Source organism: Piliocolobus tephrosceles, chromosome 4 (genome assembly GCF_002776525.5).
Source record: "Piliocolobus tephrosceles isolate RC106 chromosome 4, ASM277652v3, whole genome shotgun sequence".
Classification (NCBI taxonomy): domain Eukaryota; kingdom Metazoa; phylum Chordata; class Mammalia; order Primates; family Cercopithecidae; genus Piliocolobus; species Piliocolobus tephrosceles.
In genome coordinates, this window is record NC_045437.1 from 53,429,348 (window position 1) to 53,448,154 (window position 18,807).

The 18,807-nt window shown below is 35.7% G+C and overlaps 1 protein-coding gene across 5 annotated transcripts in view; it reads right to left on the minus strand.

The window, feature by feature from the left end:
• Positions 1-315: 315 nt before the first annotated feature.
• The window catches only part of TRAPPC13 (trafficking protein particle complex 13), a 40,180-nt gene continuing 21,688 nt past the window's right edge, over positions 316-18,807 (minus strand). For 2 of the 5 annotated variants that reach the window (XM_023210453.2, XM_023210457.1), the window contains 9 exons: positions 18,431-18,558; positions 14,662-14,734; positions 13,027-13,071; positions 9,923-9,940; positions 7,118-7,251; positions 4,766-4,964; positions 3,497-3,597; positions 1,279-1,429; positions 316-1,159 (listed from right to left, as the gene is read on the minus strand). In XM_023210453.2, the coding sequence (XP_023066221.1) occupies positions 1,052-1,159; positions 1,279-1,429; positions 3,497-3,597; positions 4,766-4,964; positions 7,118-7,251; positions 9,923-9,940; positions 13,027-13,071; positions 14,662-14,734; positions 18,431-18,558 (957 nt within the window). In that variant the 3' untranslated portion in view covers positions 316-1,051. The remainder of the gene's footprint in view (positions 1,160-1,278; positions 1,430-3,496; positions 3,598-4,765; positions 4,965-7,117; positions 7,252-9,922; positions 9,941-13,026; positions 13,072-14,661; positions 14,735-18,430; positions 18,559-18,807) is intronic. The other 3 variants (XM_023210454.2, XM_023210456.2, XM_023210455.2) reach the window with 3 other exon arrangements.

The following is an 18,807-nucleotide window of genomic DNA, read 5'->3' on the forward strand; positions in this document are numbered from 1 at the left end:
TTTTGAGACGGAGTCTCGCTCTGTCACCCAGGCTGGAGTGCAGTGGCCGGATCTCAGCTCACTGCAAGCTCCGCCTCCCGGGTTTACGCCATTCTCCTGCCTCAGCCTCCCGAGTAGCTGGGACTACAGGCAGCAGCCACCTCGCCCGGCTAGCTTTTTGTATTTTTTTAGTAGAGACGGGGTTTCACTGTGTTAGCCAGGATGGTCTCGAACTCCTGACCTCATGATCCGCCCGTCTCGGCCTCCCAAAGTGCTGGGATTACAGGCTTGAGCCACCGTGCCCGGCCACCCCCTTTGTTTTAAGCAAACTTTTTCTGCTGACTGAATAGCTAGGAAAAAAACTGGAGTTAACTGAAATATTTCTAAACAAAATGTTACAAAGTTCTAAGAAACAACTCTTTCTTCTAGATTGAGGTCAGCCAACTATACCCTGCAGGCTAAATCTGTCCAGCTGCCTCTTTTTTTTTTTTTTTTTTTGAGACGGTCTTGCTCTGTCGCTCAGGCTAGAGTACAGTGGTACAGTGGCATGATCTCAGCTTACTGCCACCTGCACCTCCTGGATTCAAGCGATTCTCCTGCCTCAGCTTCCTGAGTCCAGCTGCTGCTTTTTGTGTACACCACTGTACTTTTTTTGGCTACTGGCTGCTCTTGCAGTACAATGGCAGAGTTCAGTATTTGTGACAGAACCTTATGGCCTGCAAAGCCTAAAATATTTAGTACCTTGTACCTTACATAAAAAGTTTGCTGACTCGTGTAGATACTGGCCAGGGACAAATGGTCTCAGATACACAGCTTTTGGAGAACAAAGCCCAATGATCATCTAAAATGAAATGAAATTAAATAGGTGTAGAAAATCTACACATGTTCATTTCGAACATAACTTACAAGATAAAATCAGATCTCTTCAAAACAAATATTTAATATTTTAACTATTTTACAGGAAAGAAATTTAAATAACATATTTACTTCGTTGTTGACGTCATCATTTTACAAAGGTGACAAAAAGCAGTTCTGTGAAACTAAATGAAAAGCATAACATTGGAAATTTCCTTCAGCTTTCCACTTTAATGGCAGAAGATACCACACAGACTTGTGCGATGTCATCATATTCATATGTTCTCTTTAAGAATGTGTCTGTTAGTCTTAAGCCAGAGATGCTCTATTGAGAGAGAGAGAGATGAGTCTAAGTTTTCATCCATTCAGAGGAAATATGAATATCACAAATGACTTGTAAGTTAACAGCCCCCAAATATTGGAATTTTTGAAAAGACAGCATACTTGCAGTCCCTGTACTGAAGAAAGCAGAGTAAGGGCAAGAGAGAGCGAAGAACTTGGATGCAGCTTTCCCAGCTGTCTTCCTGAAATTCCACACCAGTGGATGGAATTGGTATTGCACATTTCCAAAACCAGATCCATAGTCCTTTCACTGCTGGAGGAATCAGAATAATAGGAATAAATCTTGTTCATTTCACAAAGAGGTACTGCGATATTTCTACTATTGACAGTAAACTTGTTTTCTCTGTATCCAGAATAAAAACCAGAAAGAGAAAAGCTATTATAACATTTATATGTCACCTAAGATAGAATCAGGAAGATGAAAGGAAATCACACCTTCTAGCACTTAAAATGGCCTCAGACTAGTCTGCCTGTCTGATGTTGGCCTTCTGGTTCTATTACTCAACACTGCCCTCCTGGTGCTGATCTGGTGCTGCCATTTTTCTGGGAGACTTCCACACATTTGTGACTAATCTTGTTGCCATATATTCTCACTATTTCTGTTAGGTACTCTACAGGAAAAGAAGAAAACAACTGATTCTGGTCTTGTCCTTTTGATATTTAATCTATGTTACTTTACCATAACTTGGGAAACAACTGGCAGGATTCATAAGATGTAAATACTATTCAGGTTTGCTAAATGGTTTACCAAGAAAAGACTACTTCTGCTTATAACAGATATCACCAGTTCAGCTTAAATAAGTTAAAAAAACTTTTCATGAAAGTGTGCATATTGTTCTTTTTTAAATAACCAAAAGACTCATAATGCAAAATAGTCTCCTACCACCATTCATGGGTACTTATGGCTCTTTTAGCTATTTATTCTTATACTTGGCTCCAAATTTTAAATTGCTTATTTAAATTTTATTTTTTTAGACATATTGACTTTATAATATTAACTTGTATATGTCTGTATCTCCCTAACAAACATTTGAGATGGCTACTATGTGCCAGAGACCAGGGTAGATGTACTACGTGAATATTGTTAATTTCACAAAAATTCAGTAAGACTTATATATGTTGTGTGTATGTGTCTGTGCATCTCTCTGGTGTGTAGGAGCAGGGAATGACATTTATATAGAGAGGAAATTAAAGATATAAGAGACATGTGCTTTTTAGAAAATTTATTTCAATCACCAAAAGTTAAAGTGATGATTAACTTTAAAGTGAACACCAAAAGAAGTTAACTTTTGAAAAAAATAACACTTGTGAGCTGGTCAATAAACTGATTTGCTGAAAAAACTTAAAAAAAAAAAAAATTCCCCAACACCCTGTAACACCCTATAAGCACAGGGTCTTTGCCCTGTATTGTTGTTTACTGAACTCATGATGTGGCAGACACTAAGGGCCATGTCCTTTCTCTTGAATAATTCACAATCCAGTGAGAAAGAGACTAATACTTATAGCAATATATGAGTGTCACTAAAAAAACTAAGTAAATATTTTCTATGATAGAGAAGGCATGAATACCTGTGCTTTGGAAAGTCTGGGTAGCTTCATAGAGGAAGTGGGTATTTCTGTAATTTTGAAGGATAAATATTTCCTATCTTTCTAACACAAAAAAGTCAGAATAAATATGGAATTAAAAGGATTATACATTCACACTAAGAGGGCTGAGATTCATCACTGCAATAATATCAAAATACCCCAAATAATAATACAAACCAAGTGGTAGTACAAGTAGGAGCAGAGGGCATAGGACTGGAACGTAATTCTATTTTTTTCTGGTTTCAAAGCTCTGTGCTCTTTGCTTCCTGACAGTTCAGATTATGCTCTCTCTTCACTGTCAAAACCCTGTTTTCGAATCAATGATTTCCCCTTACATTAAATCCATAAGCAATGTTTGGTTTCTTAATACTCAAGATACAGCTCAAGGACAAGTATGCCTCAAAAAAATCTTACTACTTCAATTCATAATATATTAATACATAAGAGCCTATCAGTTCATGTTTTGGTGAAGGAAGTATAAACAATGAATACCTACCTCATAGCGTGCGACACATGAACGAAACAAAATACAGAAGATGCATAATACAATAGGCCCTTAAAAATATGTAATTATACTGCTACCAGATGAAGAATTTTATAGTACTCAATATCAACATCAGAGAAGGCTATATGTTGAGGAAAACTTAAAAGGAGACAGTAACAAAAAGATTTTAAAATTCTCTTCTAGGTAGTTGAGGTAGAAAGGACATTCATCCACAAACAGTGGCATTACCTGCAGTTTGTTATTTTACAGGTAATATGAAAAGGTTCTTCAAGGTTTACGGTATCTGGTATTGCCTCCAAAGACAACCTAACATCTCCATAACCTGGAGCCTAAGAAAATAAGCAACACAGTTAATGTATTATCTATCGCAAAACCTTTCCATTTTAATGAAGGCATCACAGCAGCACATTTACTCAACAGCTGTTGGGTTTCCAAGCTGATGTTCTAAGAAAATACTTCTGATTCACTTTACTCATCCCTCATTTTAAGTTCTTTGGCAGCTACTGCCTGTGGAATAGTACAGCAGACCTGGACTGTTTTTGTTATATAAATAAGTATTCCATGTTCAGTAGAGTAAAGATGAATCTCATAGGTAAGCAGTCAGTAAAGAAATTTCAGGGACTTGAAGGGACACTTTCCAGATGCTGTAGCTTCTATGCCTGTTACTCTAAATAGGCATTTATTGTCTAAAGAAAGAGCGGGATGATGTTGAAAGGAGCCAGGAAGAAAATCATGACTTTTTACAAGATGCACAGAGGAGGATGGACTATAACAACCTCAAGGCTTGGAACAGGCCATGTCAGAAAAATAACTAATGGCTATATTTAAGTGGGCCCAGGGATCATCATAATCATCATCATCATCATTTTTTAAAATTACTGCCTCAAACAGTGAAAAGAAAAGTAAAATTTGGAATATATCAAAACAGGTAATATTCAGCATAAAGGGAGGAGAATCCTGTTATATATTCTTATAAGCATAAGAAAAAGAAGCCTGATAGCTATCCCTACTCTCAGAGAAGAAATTAGGTAAAATATGCAACCAATGCTTATAAGATAACTTTAGTAGAACTCACCTTCTGAGGAGATGCCTCAGATTTTTAACATCTTAAAAATGGTATGAACTGAGTAGGTAAATGAAGTAAGTCCAAGAGTTTCAGGACATTGCAAAATAGAAAACTTTAATGTGTTTGGAAGTCAGAAGAAGAGTAGGCATGTGTTACCAAAGGAGGGACACTTGATAAACAGTTGTTTTAATTTCTGTTTGATAAAGAACACATGTATGAAGGATAAATTAACATTTGACCATTTTTCATTCACGGCAACACCAGTTTTCTACCTATCTATCAGTGAAACTATTAATCTTTTCTTCTATAGTAGTATTAATGCCTTTTATAGTGCTCCAATTTTTTTACTGCTGGATGTAGAAAAAATTAAGTTGTTTTAACTGCCTGTCTCTCACACACCAAAACCCCAGTGAAGTTTTTTCCAGACTCACCATTCTTTGAAGTTGGCTGGTCTGTAACCTTCCCCTTTCACCTAGATTTGTTTTCCATACTATATCCAATTTTCCAATTACTGTTACTCCCTTAATGATGCCTGCTTTTTCTGCGAATTCCTTCTTTGGCTTTAAGCAGTATAAATACTGGCGTGTATCCATTGGTTGCAAATATGCTCTTGACCCAAACGTAGACACACTGAGAGGGTGGAGACAGAGATGGAGAAAATTCTCTAGCATCTTTTAAAAGAAAAACCATGGCTGTGATTGTTCCTTAGGATAGGAACTGGATGATGTACCCTCCAAAGATCAACAACAGAACATGTTAGTGATTTCAACACAAATAAAAAGAATGTATACTGAAATGATTTATTTTTCCTTCATTTTTTTCAGTTGATACCGAAAATCTTGAGGTTCTTTATAGTAATTGGATCCTGAAAGGGGGGTCCTTTTTTTTTTTAAATGATTTTAAGAGACAGGGTCTTGCTCTGTCACCCAGGCTGGAGTACAGTGGTTACGATCATAGCTCACTGTAATTTCTAACTTCTGGGCTCAAGGAGGTTCTTTATAATAGAATGTAATATATTACTTATAAAGTTGAACATGTATCAATTAACTGAAAAGTGCAACAGAAACCAGAACCTTAAGTATCCTGTCTCTTTTCTCTAAAATTATCAAAGATAATAGTTTAGAATAATAAGAGACATACCATTCTAAACTAATTTTCAAAATGAACTAAAAGATCTAGAAAAGAATGGAAAATTGGTTTCCTCAGTGAGGATAAAGGAGGCTATGAACTTTTCTGTGTGTAACCAACCTAATAATATAAAAGCAAACTTTTCATTCCTAATTAAGAAATTCAGGTGCTTTCCGAAGCTAGTACCTTCTTCTTCTTCTTCTTCTTTTTTTTTTTTTTTGTTTAAAATACAGGGTCTCTCTCTTTCACCAGGCTGGAGTACAGTGGTGCAATCATGGCTCACTGCAGCCTTGAACTTGTGGACTCAAACGATTTTCCTGCCTCATGCTCCTAAGGAGCTAGGAATGCGGGAGTGTACCACCATGCCCAGCTAAATAAAAAAAATGCTAAGTTGCCCAGGCTGGTCTAGAACTCCTGGCTTCAAGCAATTCTCTGGCCTCAGCCTCCCAAAGAATTAGGATTACAGGCATGAGCCACCACACCCAGCCTATTACTTTCTTATCTGTATTATTGTCAACCCTACATTTATTCTTCCTTTTTTAAATTAGCTATGGAAAGGCATACGTATTTCCTTTTCACAAAATATTAAATCATCTATTCCTATATTCTTTTGATGTTGAGAGTATTTCTTTTTTAAACCCATATTTACCCTTACTCTTTTTAACTTCTCCACCATTCCTTCACATTCCTTCGTTTTATCATTTGCAGGATAGCAATGGTATCTATTACCTCACTGGATTTTTGAGACTTAAAAGAAGTGCTTTGAATAGTAAAACAGAAATGCAAAGGGCTAGGATCTTTATTTTTATATAATGGAGGGATGAAGATGGAGCACAGGAGATTTTTTGGAAAGTGAAACTATTTTGCATAATACAGTAATGGTGGATACATGTTATATATTTGTCAAAACCTACAGTGCTTGCCTATAGTGCCAGATACTTGGATCGTTTCAGTCCAGAAATTTGACTTCAGCCTGGGCAACATTAATGAGACCTGTCTCTTAAACCCAAAACCAAAAACAATAAAACATACAACAAAACGTGTGAACTCTAATGTAAATTATAGACATTAGTAATAACTGTCAGTATCGGTTCATCAATTGTAGTAAATGTACCACATTAAAACAAGATGTAGGCCCGGCACAGTGGCTCACGCCTGTAAGGCCAGCACTTTGGGAGGACAAGGCGGGCAGATCGCTTGAGGTCAGGAGCTCAAGACCAGTCTGGCCAATATGGTGAAACCCTATCTCTACAAAAAATACAAAAATTAACCAAGGGTGGTGGCATGCACCTGTAATCCCAGCTGCTTAGGAGGCTGAGGCACCAGAATTGCTTGAACCCTGGTGGTGGAGGTTACAGTGAGCCTAGGTCAAGCACTGCACTCCAGCCTGGGCCACAGAGCTGGACTCTGTCTCAAAATAAATAAATAAATAAATAAAAATAAAAATAAAATAAAAAACAAGATGTAAATAACAATTGAAACTGTGAGGGGTGGAAGAGGGTATGTGGAAACTCTACTTTCTGATGAATTTTTCTATGAACCTCAAATTATTGTAAAAAAAGTCTATTTAAAAAAAACCCACTCAAGAGGAATCGATGTTTAGAAAAGCATGTATCTTTCAAAACAAGGATAAAGACTTCATAATTTATATTTACCATTCTCCAGCTTGGGTGACTGAATTTAATTCTGTTACATTGTACATAATAGATGGCTCCAATGAAACTTTCTCCATAAACATAGGTGAGGTTGTCATATTCTGAATCTGGGCTTCCAGAAATACTTCATCAGTCTGAGGATATGAAAAAAATATCCACCAAAGTGTGATGGCATTTAAAATATTTATCTCAACAAAAATATCTTATCTATATGAAGAAAAAATATTAACCACAAATGTGATTAGTTCATGCCTGCAAATCAAAGTTACTACAATTAATGCAAGAAAAGAAATCTTCACCCTATCATAATTAACAGGGGCAAAGTCAAGTGTTAGTCAACTGATACCTTGTCAAACAATGGATGGAGGATAACTATGTTTTGTCTTAACATCCAAAAATACTTAACTAGAATTTCATTTACAAATACCCTAATTATTTTCATTAGGCATTAAAATATTACAATGTGCCTATGCTCCTATAATTTCAGTATTACATTAAGATGATTAAGTCTTCATTATAATACAGCAATATAACTTTGTCATACTGATGTCAATTTAGATAGTGTAATGACCACTAGTACCATGAATAATCTATTTTGTAATCTTGAAGGATTTAATTTTTTAAATTCAAGCAGTTTGTGAGTGGTCATTAGTGACTGCTTAGTTCATTTTAGTGTACATTGAGGGCTAAAAAAGGGATATGTGAATTATACTTCACCATCGTAGAGCTTTTAAATCAGGCAAGAGGTATTTTGTAGCCTCAGTGACAGATTTTAAAGCTGATGCTGTTTAGCAACATTTGCCAGTAGGTAATTTAAATACTTAACTTCAGATAAATTAATTCCCCTAATTATGCTAAACATTATTTTATGCTATTTGGTTATTTTCCTTCATGTAATTGAAGGATAACAGACTACCTTGATGTATCTTTGAAACAAACCTACATAAAAAATGATACACTAAGGATATTCAAGAATTTTTTAAAAAATTTTCATAGTAATATGTGTACTACATGTAAGTAACATAAAATCAACGATGACCAGAAAAATTTGCCACTTTAAGAGCTTTTTTTTTTTTTGACATACAGTCTCATTCTGTCACCCAGGTTGGAGCGTGGTGGCGTGATCTTGGTACACTGCAACCTCCGCCTCCCGGGTTCAAGGGATTCTCCTGCCTCAGCCTCCCAAGTAGCTGGGATTATAGGCGTGCAATATCATACTGAGCTAATTTTTGTATTTTTAGTAGAGACAGGGTTTCACCATGCTGGCCAGGCTGGTCTAGAACTCCTGACCTCAAGTGATCCACCCACCTCGGCCTCCCAAAGTGCTGGGATTACAGGCGTGAGCCACCATGCCTGGCCTATGAGCTTTTATTTTATTTTCGAGACAGAGTCTTGCTCTGTTGCCCAGAGTGGAGTGCAGTGGCAAGATCTCAGCTCACTGCAACCTCTGCCTCCCAGGTTCAAGCGATTCTCCCGCTTCAGCCTCCCCAGTAGCTGGGACTACAGGCAGTGCCACCATGCCCTGCTAATTTTGTATTTTTATTTATTTACTTTGAGACAAAGTCTCACTCTGTCACCTAGGCTGGAGTGCAGTGGTATGATCTCAGCTCACTGCAGCCTCTGCCTCCTGAGTTGAAGTGATTCTTCTGCCTCAGCCTCTTAAGTGACTAGGATTACAGGCAAGTGCCACCACGCCTGGCTAATTTTTGTATTTTTTTTTTATAGAGATGGGGTTTCACCATGTTGGCCAGACTGGTCATGAACTCCTGACCTTGTGATCCGCCCGCCTCGGCCTCCCAAAGTGCTGAGATTACAGGCATGAACCGCCGCGCCTGGCTGAGCTTTTTAAACACTAACACCAAGAAAATGAAAATCATTTGCAAAAATATAATGACTAAGTTATAATACAATGTACTATTATCTAAAATAAAACAGATGCTTTAGTCTTTGGGGCATGTGTTGAAATGAAAATAGAAATAAAATGATTTATCAGTTTAAAAAATGTATCATTTAGTGGCATTTTTTGGTTACTTGTTCTAAAAAAGTACATATATCCCATCAATCCATTGCTTTTAAAAAAATAACCACAGACCCATATTTCAATTTAAAAACTGCAGTTTTCTGCATAAATTTAGGAAGAGCTTAGATAAAATGAAAGAAAAACAAGCAGCATAATGGAAAATCAAGTTAGTTTGAATAGTGTTAAGCAATTTGATATTTTAAAAATTAAGAATTCAGTGCTAAGGCAGTTGATGTTATTACATATGTAATGTGATATAAGCAAATGCTGCTTATTGTAAATATAAGTTTGAAAATAAAATTGTAGCCAAGTTGGGAAAATGTGCTTTTCTTCTGTTTCATTTTGTCACGTGGCCATCATTACCTGACCCACACTTAAAACTAAAACCACTGTGCATCTGAAAATGAATTTCGATTATACAGTCTACTCAAAGAACTGAAGGCTAGGATAATTGGGTATTTTACAGTAAGATGATGAAAATCACAAGGCCATTTTACACAAGGTAACATACTTCTTTAAAAAAAAAAAATCTAAAGAAGAAACACTGAAAATGAAAATTGTTTCAATATGACAATTTAACTTTTGAGCTAATTTTTCCCCACAGAATAAGAAATTGATATAATAAAAAAATACATAAAATTATATATAATCTTTCTGAAGTCACACAGGTGGTATTCACAACTAACTGTTTTTCCACTATGTTTTGTAAAGAGAGATTAATTAGGCAGAGTCAAAAAGTGGTGAGTAAGAAAAGTATAAAAATTTATAATAAAAAATCAAATTACCACAGAACTGAGGTCACTCTAATGGAAAAATAAAAAAGAATAATTAGAAAAATCAGAGTTAAATGTTAAAGAAAAAAGAATTACTTTAAAATAAAATGCATTTCTGCATTTTTTAAATTTACTAAACAAGACAGCATTAGTGAATAAGAAAGTAAACAGGAAGCAACATAAAGAAATATGACAAACCATTTTTCTAAAAAGGTGAAACTGCTAAGGTTAAATGACAATGGAATAGAGAAGAACACTATGGCTAATACTCAAACAGTAGCAAACTGTTAAGGGCACATTTTGGAGCAAAGAGGTATATCCCATGACTGTCTAGTTCTGTAATTCTTTACCAACATTTTAATTCTTCATAGATAATTTAGGATGGATATATACTATCCTCCACATTCAGAATAGATATACACCCTATACTTTCTCTTCAATTTATGTAATAATGGAATCCTTTTCTTAAGAAATATCTTGGGCAATTAGAGTTCCATTGATCACTTCAGGGAATGTGGGCTGAACCACTTCAAAAAATTAAGAATTTTTCTTCTTCTTAGCAGATTTCATAGTTAGCCTTTTTTTCCTTACATTATTTCTTCAACTGTTTATTAAGAGCAATCTCAAATGTCGCCTCCATCAAATGCATAGCTGGAAATCATTTTTCACCTTTCTAGGTACCCAGAATACGTTACTTCATGATTTGGCTTATATGTGTGGGAGCGGCTTACATTATAGTTACGTCATGTCAGTCTCCTCTACTGGATGCAGGTCCCTTGAGGACTGGGAAGATGTTGTTTATAGTTCTCTTCAGTACCTGGCAGGTGACCAAATGTTTGAATCCTGGCTTCTAGTCTCACCAATCTTCCTGCAAGGCTTTTCTATCTTAGAAAACTATAACAAAGTTTTTCATGAACTTGTTTTCCTTTAGGTGATTCACATATTACAGTATTATTAGAAACAGAATCAAAAATATATGTTTGAGACAGATGTGGGGCCAATAATATTAACTGTAAAAGGACTACAGCACAGAGCAATATGCATCACCTACTGATATTGCTGTGGTTTATTAACCCCTACAATCTACCTGAAATTCCTGGTTGGGGTCAACATAATCTGCCTCATGCTAGTGGCTGAACGGTATTTGTTTGTCTAATAGGTAATATTAAGTATCTTAGAGAGACCCAAAATGTTATTTGTTCACTCCTGATTTTTAAAGTGAGATCTATTTTCAAAAGTTCAGAATATTACTGAAATTATTTTGATTGAAGTTTGTTAGCAAGATTTAAAGATTATGTCAACATATAATGTTAACCGACAAAGGAAGTAAACAAAATTGTTGTGATTATAAAAATAGAATATTATATATAAGTGAATAAAGACTGCAAAAGAGTATGTATTAATGAAAAATCAATTGGTGTGGCGGAATTGTGAATTTTTATTTCTTTATGGATAGCGTGTCACTTCTATAATGTTTATAGAAAAACTAGCAATTTTAAAAATTATTCACAAATCACTCTAAATATTAGCGTTATAAAACTATTTGACAGGTATCTTAGTGTACTACCAAATTTTTAATGAAGAAAATCTAAAATAGCTGAATATGTGACTCCTAGGAGACAGTTACAGAAAAAAAACCCACCTATTGCCCTATTTAAAATTAATTTTCTAATAGAATAGTTAACATTTTCCCCTCATACTATAAATGAAATCTTTTCCAGCAAAATGGTAAATTAGACTATTTAAATCTCACCATGCTGACTAGCTATACCATAATTAATCAACAGTATGCCATTAATAACAAAAAAGAGGGAATAAATACGTATTACTCCAACTCACCTATCCCCCACAAAAGAAACATCAACTTTGTAAACATCTAGTAATCTTTTTGATGATGCTTTTCCCTCTCGTCAAATATGTATACGCTTTCCTATGTACTTGATATTCCATGTCTATTTGTAACCCTGCTTGAATGTCTTTACTGTTTTGACACTTGTCTGTTTCCAACATGCATTCCTTTCAGACTCCAATCCAGCCTTTCTTCTCTTTCATAAAGCTTCTTTAAACTATTCCAAGATCACATTCCCGAGAGCTCTTGTAACACATTTTTTCATATCATTCTCACTATATTCCATTCTAGGTAGTTTGGTTATTATATGCATTTTTTCTTTTCTCCTAATAGGTCTTTGCTGCAGGTTAGGTTCCTTACTTTGACATCTTAGAAATCCTAGTTAGAGTATAAATTTTACTGAGTAAAAATTCAGATTGTGGATAGTAAAAATAAATGTCAAATTTGCCATGTGATTGAAAATGTCTGATCATTATCTGGTTTTAGAGTAGCAGAGATATAATCTTCATTTCAAAATAGTGTATTTGGATATATTTGAGGTTATCACTGGTATGAAACACATGCTTTTAGGGGATAAGAGGGCTATCAAGAGATCTGATTTTTCTGCAGCTCTAGAAGCCAAGATAAAACAAAATCTTAAAAAAGAAATCCAAGCAATAAATCCTTTCTCCTATGGCAAGTTCTATTTTATATCTTTTTTTTAGGGTAAAAGATAAAGTATCTTCTATTATAAAAGTTACTTCTATTTTTGCCAAACTTGTTTTTCCCAAGGAGCTTTTAAAGCCATTACACCAAACTCAGCAACTAATTCTGGCTGGCAAACTGACTACCCTGGAAATAATTTAATGTGCTAAGCTTCACTTGTCAATATTTTTCCATGTGAATATTAAATCTTATTTTGCAGGGTTAGATCTACTAATTCAATTTTTGTAATATCCAGAACCACATGTAAATATTCAACAGATTGCTAGTGTAACAACCACCATTAAATGGAATGAGAGGGCAATCATTTAACAAAAAGAGATGAAAGCCTTATAAAATTAACAGTGAGAATAAAAATCAAGACACATTTGATTCCATGTAAGTTGAAAAAGATTATGAGACCTACAATAAAATTATTCAATTTTAACTGAAATTTATGATTTTTTCAAATAATTTACAGTCAAGTTGGCAATTTGCTTCAGTATCAGAAATGTATATAAGAGATTTTTAGTCAAATAAGATCTTAATGTTTAATATGAAATCCCATTAAGCAATCAACACTCACCTCTGCATTGTAAAATTTGGTTTTCACATCCAGTGGTTTGAGAACCTGGTTAAATAAAGCATATCAATCAGGAAATTTTTATCATGTGATCATTTATTTTTATTTTTTAAAAATCACATAGTGTAAATTTGTCAGTCATTTTCCAATTTTAATTGTTAAAAGACTTATCTAATAGGTATGCAATATTCTTCCAAAACAAAAAATAAAAAATAAAAAAAAAGAATCCTAAATGCATTTTTTGAAAGGCTACCATTATTACTTTACTGGGTGATAGTTACATTACACGGGTTTTTGCTCCATAATATTTTGTTAAACAAAACACATATATTTTATGTATTTTTCTATAGGTATATTCATAAAAACTGTTTGCAAAAAAAGCAACTGAGCTGGGCGCAGTGGCTACTCCTGTAATCCCAGCACTTTCGGGGGCCAAGGCAGGCGGATCACCTGAGGTCAGGAGTTCGAAACAAGCCTGGCCAACATGGCAAAACCCCGTCTCTACTAAAAATCCAAAAATTAACTGGGCATGGTGGCGGGTGCCTGTAATCCCAGCTACTCAGGAGGCTGTGGCAGGAGAACCGCTTGCACCGGGGAGGCGGAGGTTGCAGTGAGCTGAGATGGCGTCATTTGCACTCCAGCCTGGGCAACAAGAGCAAAATTCTGTCTCAAAAAAAAAAAAAATTGAATCACTTTCTATTTTCTTTCAAAAAGCATGCAAATGAATGATTCAGCAAAAGAATGGCAGATTTTCTTTCCCTGTGAATAGCATTTTTTCTTCCACTTACAGAGGAATGAAAAAAATCATATACAGCATCATATTAAGATCTATATTTATAATAGACATATGTGGTATTCACATTTCCTCACCCTCCCACATGTGTTAAACCAGTGGTTTTTAACTATTTTTGATGGACGCTGAAAACTGTGTATTAATACAAAACTCAAAGTTCCCGTGATTCCTGGAGTCCTTGAAGGAAGCTCAGTCTACTCACTCCAAGTCAATTGTCTCTCCTTTAAATTTCTTTAGAAATTTGATATTATTTACCCTCATTTTATCTGGACTTTACACTCATTTTATCCCTTGTCTACATTGTGTGTTTTGTCAGGCCATAAAAACAAGTTATTTACTTTTTAGAGACAGAGTCTTGCTCTGTTGACCAAGCTGGAGTGCAATGGCATGATCACAGCTCACTGAAGACTTGAAGCCTGAGTCAAGCGATCATTCCACCTTAGCCTCCCAAGTAGCTAGGATTACAGGCTTGTGTTACCTGTAGTCCTAGGTCATGCTGTCTGGGCTATCTTGAACTGGCCTCAAGTGATCCTCCCCACTTTGCTTCCCAAAGCACTGGGATTATAGGTGTGAGCCACTGTGCCAGACTCAGCTATTTTTTTCTTTTATTTTGAATAAACATCTTCAAGTTTCATTACAAAAACATATTGGCAATGATAATTCCTCTGCTTTTATTTACCTTAATTTAGTCTGAGTTTAGACTGCTAGTCATATGACAAATTAAAAAATACTGAGCTATTTGCTTTATTTGGATCTTGTTTTCCCTGCAGATAATCAGGAATAACTGTACACTACCAGGAAGAAAAAGGCATATAAAAACTATTTACCACTGTCATATTCAATACCTGAAATTTGAAGAATTTTCTAAAATACATTTTTTCTCCAGCCTGAGTTGTGTAACTCACAGCACACACCAAGCTGAAACAGAAAGATGTCTTAATGATTCTGAATCATTTTTAATTTTAATAGTAAATCAAACACACCTGAATTCTACTAAGAAATTAGGGAAACACATCTATGGTGTGGATGTGTGAGATTAGAGCAGGGGAAAATGTCAGAACAGATACAGACATAATTACACGAACAAGAAAGCTCTGATTAGTAAAATGAGATATAACATTTTTGGAGCACAAAATCAGAAACTTCTTGACTTCACCTGAAAGGTGAAATATATTCCAAAATAATTCTCAGAACAATCAAATATTTGAGTATATAAAACAAGTTCATATAAACTAGAAAAAAAATATGGATTAAAAAAATTCCAGCTGGGCATAGTGGTTCATGCCTGTAATCCTAGCAGTTTGGGAGGCCAAGGCGGGTGAGTCACTTGCCGTCAGGAGTTCGAGACCAGCCTGGCAAACATGGTGAAACCCCAACACTACTAGAATTACAAAAATTAGCTGGGCATGGTGGCGGGCGCCTGTAATCCCAGCTACTCGGGAGACTGACGCAGGAGAATCGCTTGAACCCGGGAGGTGGAGGTTGTGGTGAGCTGAGATTGCACCACTGCACTCCAGACTGGGCAACAAGAGCAAAACTCCAACTCAAAAAAAAAAAGGCGGGGTGCGGTGGCTCACGACTGTAATCCCAGCACTTTGGGAGGCTGAGGCAGGTAGATCACGAGGTCAGGAGATCGAGACCATCCTGGCTAACACAGTGAAACCCCGTCTCTACTAAAAAAAATACAAAACATTAGCCAGGCATGGTGGCAGGCACCTGTAGTCCCAGCTACTCGGGAGGCTGAGGCAGGAAAATGGCGTGAACCCGGGGGGCAGAGCTTGCAGTGAGCTGAGATCACGCCACTGCACTCCAGCCTAGGCGTCAGAGAGAGACTCCATCTCAAAAAAAAAAAAAAAAAAAAATTCCAGATAAGATTTCACAAAAATGTGAAAATGTTCAGTCTCACAAGTATTCAGAGAAACACATTAAAATAATGAGGTAATATTTTTCTGTTTCTCAAGATTTGGCAAAAATTCTTTATAAGTGATCTCAGAATTGGTGAGAGTTTAGAGAAACTGTCTTTCTACACTGCTAGTGATTGGAAGAAATTTAGCAAACAATCTTTTAGTGAAAGAACCTTAAAAATTCTTATATGTTCTCACAGTAAAACCACTTCAAATATTCCACATGAGGACACATTAAGATGTTCATCTCTGTGTTACCCTTTTTTTTTTTTTTTTTTTTGAGACGGAGTCTTGCTCTGTTGCCCAGGCTGGAGTGCAGTGGCCGGATCTCAGCTCACTGCAAGTTCCGCCTCCCAGGTTTATGCCATTCTCCTGCCTCAGCCTTCCGAGTAGCTGGGACTACAGGCGTCCGCCACCTCGCCCGGCTAGTTTTTTGTATTTTTTAGTAGAGACGGGGTTTCACCGTGTTAGCCAGGATGGTCTCGATCTCCTGACCTCGTGATCTGCCCGTCTTGGCCTCCTGAAGTGCTGGGATTACAGGCTTGAGCCACTGAGCCTGGCCTCTGTGTTACTTTTAACAGTGAAAAACTGAAAATAAACATCCAACATTACAGTAAACAGAAAACACAGTACAATTGTGTTAGATGGAGTCATGTAAAAAAAAAATTTTTTTTTTTTTTTTTGAGGCAGGGTCCCACCGTCACCCAGGCTGGAGAGCAGTGGTGTGATCATGGATCACTGCAGCCTTGATCTCCTGGGCTCAAGCGATCCTCCCACCTCAGTCTCCCAACTAGCTGAGACTACAGGCATGCTCCACCACATCCGGCTAATTTTTGTATTTTTTGTAAAGATGGGATTTCATCATGTTTCCCTGCTGGTCTAGAGGTTCTGAGCTCAAGCGATCTGCCCACCTTAGCTTCCCAAATTATTGGGGATTATACGCGTGAGCCACCACATCTGGCCCAAAAACTGTGTTTTCAAAAAATACTGTCTGATATGTGTGAAAATATTAAGTGTATTTTAAAAAATAAAACTATGAACAATATGGCCAACATTTTATAAAATATTAAATTATTTATACACAGTTATTTTACATATATATGCAAAAAGACTAGAAAGAAATATATTAATATTTTAATAGTGGTTGGTTATATGGGGTGGTAACATTAGCAGTTAATTTAATTTCTTCTTTATACGTGTGCTGCCTAGTACTGACTAAGTAAGGCAGGGGCTAGGAAGAGGACTGATTGAAGTCACAATACCTGCCTTCAAAGTGTTCACAGTAAGACTAGCATAGCAAGGTAGAGGATCTAAAACTAGGTTTGGATTTGAGTTTTATGTCTTCTAAACTAGCTGCTTAATTGTACAAGTCTCATTGTCTGTAAAATGGAGATTTTACACATTTATTATCATTTCAATAAATACTGACTTCTGTTCTCTGCTAGATCCTTGGACTATAGCAGACTTCATGGATCTCATACTTTAATGGGAAAGGCAGGCACTCAATAAGTAATTATAAGTACGAAACATTTTTTAAAATGATAAATGGTGGATGCTATAGAAGATACAAAAAGTGGTATTTAATCCAGTCTAGGAGGTTAGGAAAACTTCTTGAGGAAGTAGTGCTGAAGCTGAGATATGAAAGAGAAGTAGAAATAAACTAAATAAAATGCCATAGTATTTGTTTGTAAGGGAAGAATGCATTTCAATCTGGAGTCTGGAGATAAAAGAAGTCCAATATGACTGCAGGGTGGAGAGGGACGGATGGGTGGTGATGGTAAGAACTACTGTGGCTGGTAAGAATTAGGCTGCAGAGAGCTTTGTAAAACATTTGCAAAGTCAGAATTTCCTAAGGACAATGGGAGATCATAGAAGAATTAAGTGACTTATACAAGATCACGTAACAAATGATGAAGTTGAAATTTGAATTCTGGGAAGTCTGACTCCAAAGCCCAAAGAATATACATGAAAAAGTCCCTAAAACAGAGCTTGTCACCAAAATTAACTGATTAAATAATAGCTAATATTATATACTTTCTTGGGTACAAAGAGAAGAGCAAAAGTGGTAAAGCAGAGATGAAGAAGAGATAAGTGAGAGATATTAAGGATAATTAATAGGATTTTGTGAACTGATTGGAGGTAGGGTTTCTAAAGGAGATGAAGAAGTCTAAAATTACTTCAGATGGCTAAAATTTTCATATTGCCTCTCAGACTGAAAGAAAAATAGAGCATTTACATTCAAATACATACACATGACAGGAATACAGAATTTGATTTTTTTTTCACAGTGTGCCTTATTTTGGTCCTATATTTCTGAGTTGTCAGGGTAGAGTGTATATACCTGGTTAAATACAAAACTGAAAAACTGAATTTAAAAATAAACATTATAACATCAGTTACTAGCATTTCAAAACATAATATACTTTTAGAGTGCTACCTGGGTTTTAAACATTTTGCACAGCTTTTCATTTTTTAGAGATTGTAGAAGTAAAAAAATAAAACTAGAGATAAATGATGATAAATTGGATTTTTTCCCTACAAAACAAACATTTGGTTTAAACTTTATTTCTGGTAAACATGTAAACATAGAACATAAAATTCCTTTTGAAGTAGGTTCCTACGCTTCATGGTGAATGAAAAGAAAGCAAAAATTTCAAATAAAGGCATATATAAGTAAAAACCTTTGAGACCTAATAAAACTAATCCTTACATGTGTGTTCCAATTTCCTTGACTTCATGATGTATGACATCATCAATACAACAATCCGGTTTAAGTTCAGCCACTGCAGCATTGGAGGCTGAAAGATTTAAACGCTGAGAACTTGTCTGAAGATCAGCCTTGAAAGAAAGTTAAAAAAAAAAAATGAGTCCAAATGAGACTTGTTACCTACAGGGTGTGCATAGCTATGAGTGGAAAGAATAGGGGAATAAGAATAAGGAAAGAAGGATGAAAAGGGGAGCAACACTTTTCTGTGTAAACCTTTCTGTATAGCTCTGATGTTTAGAACCATGGCAATGGCACACTCCCGCACCAATAAATAAATAAATAAATAAATAAATAAATAAATAAATAAATAAATAAATAAA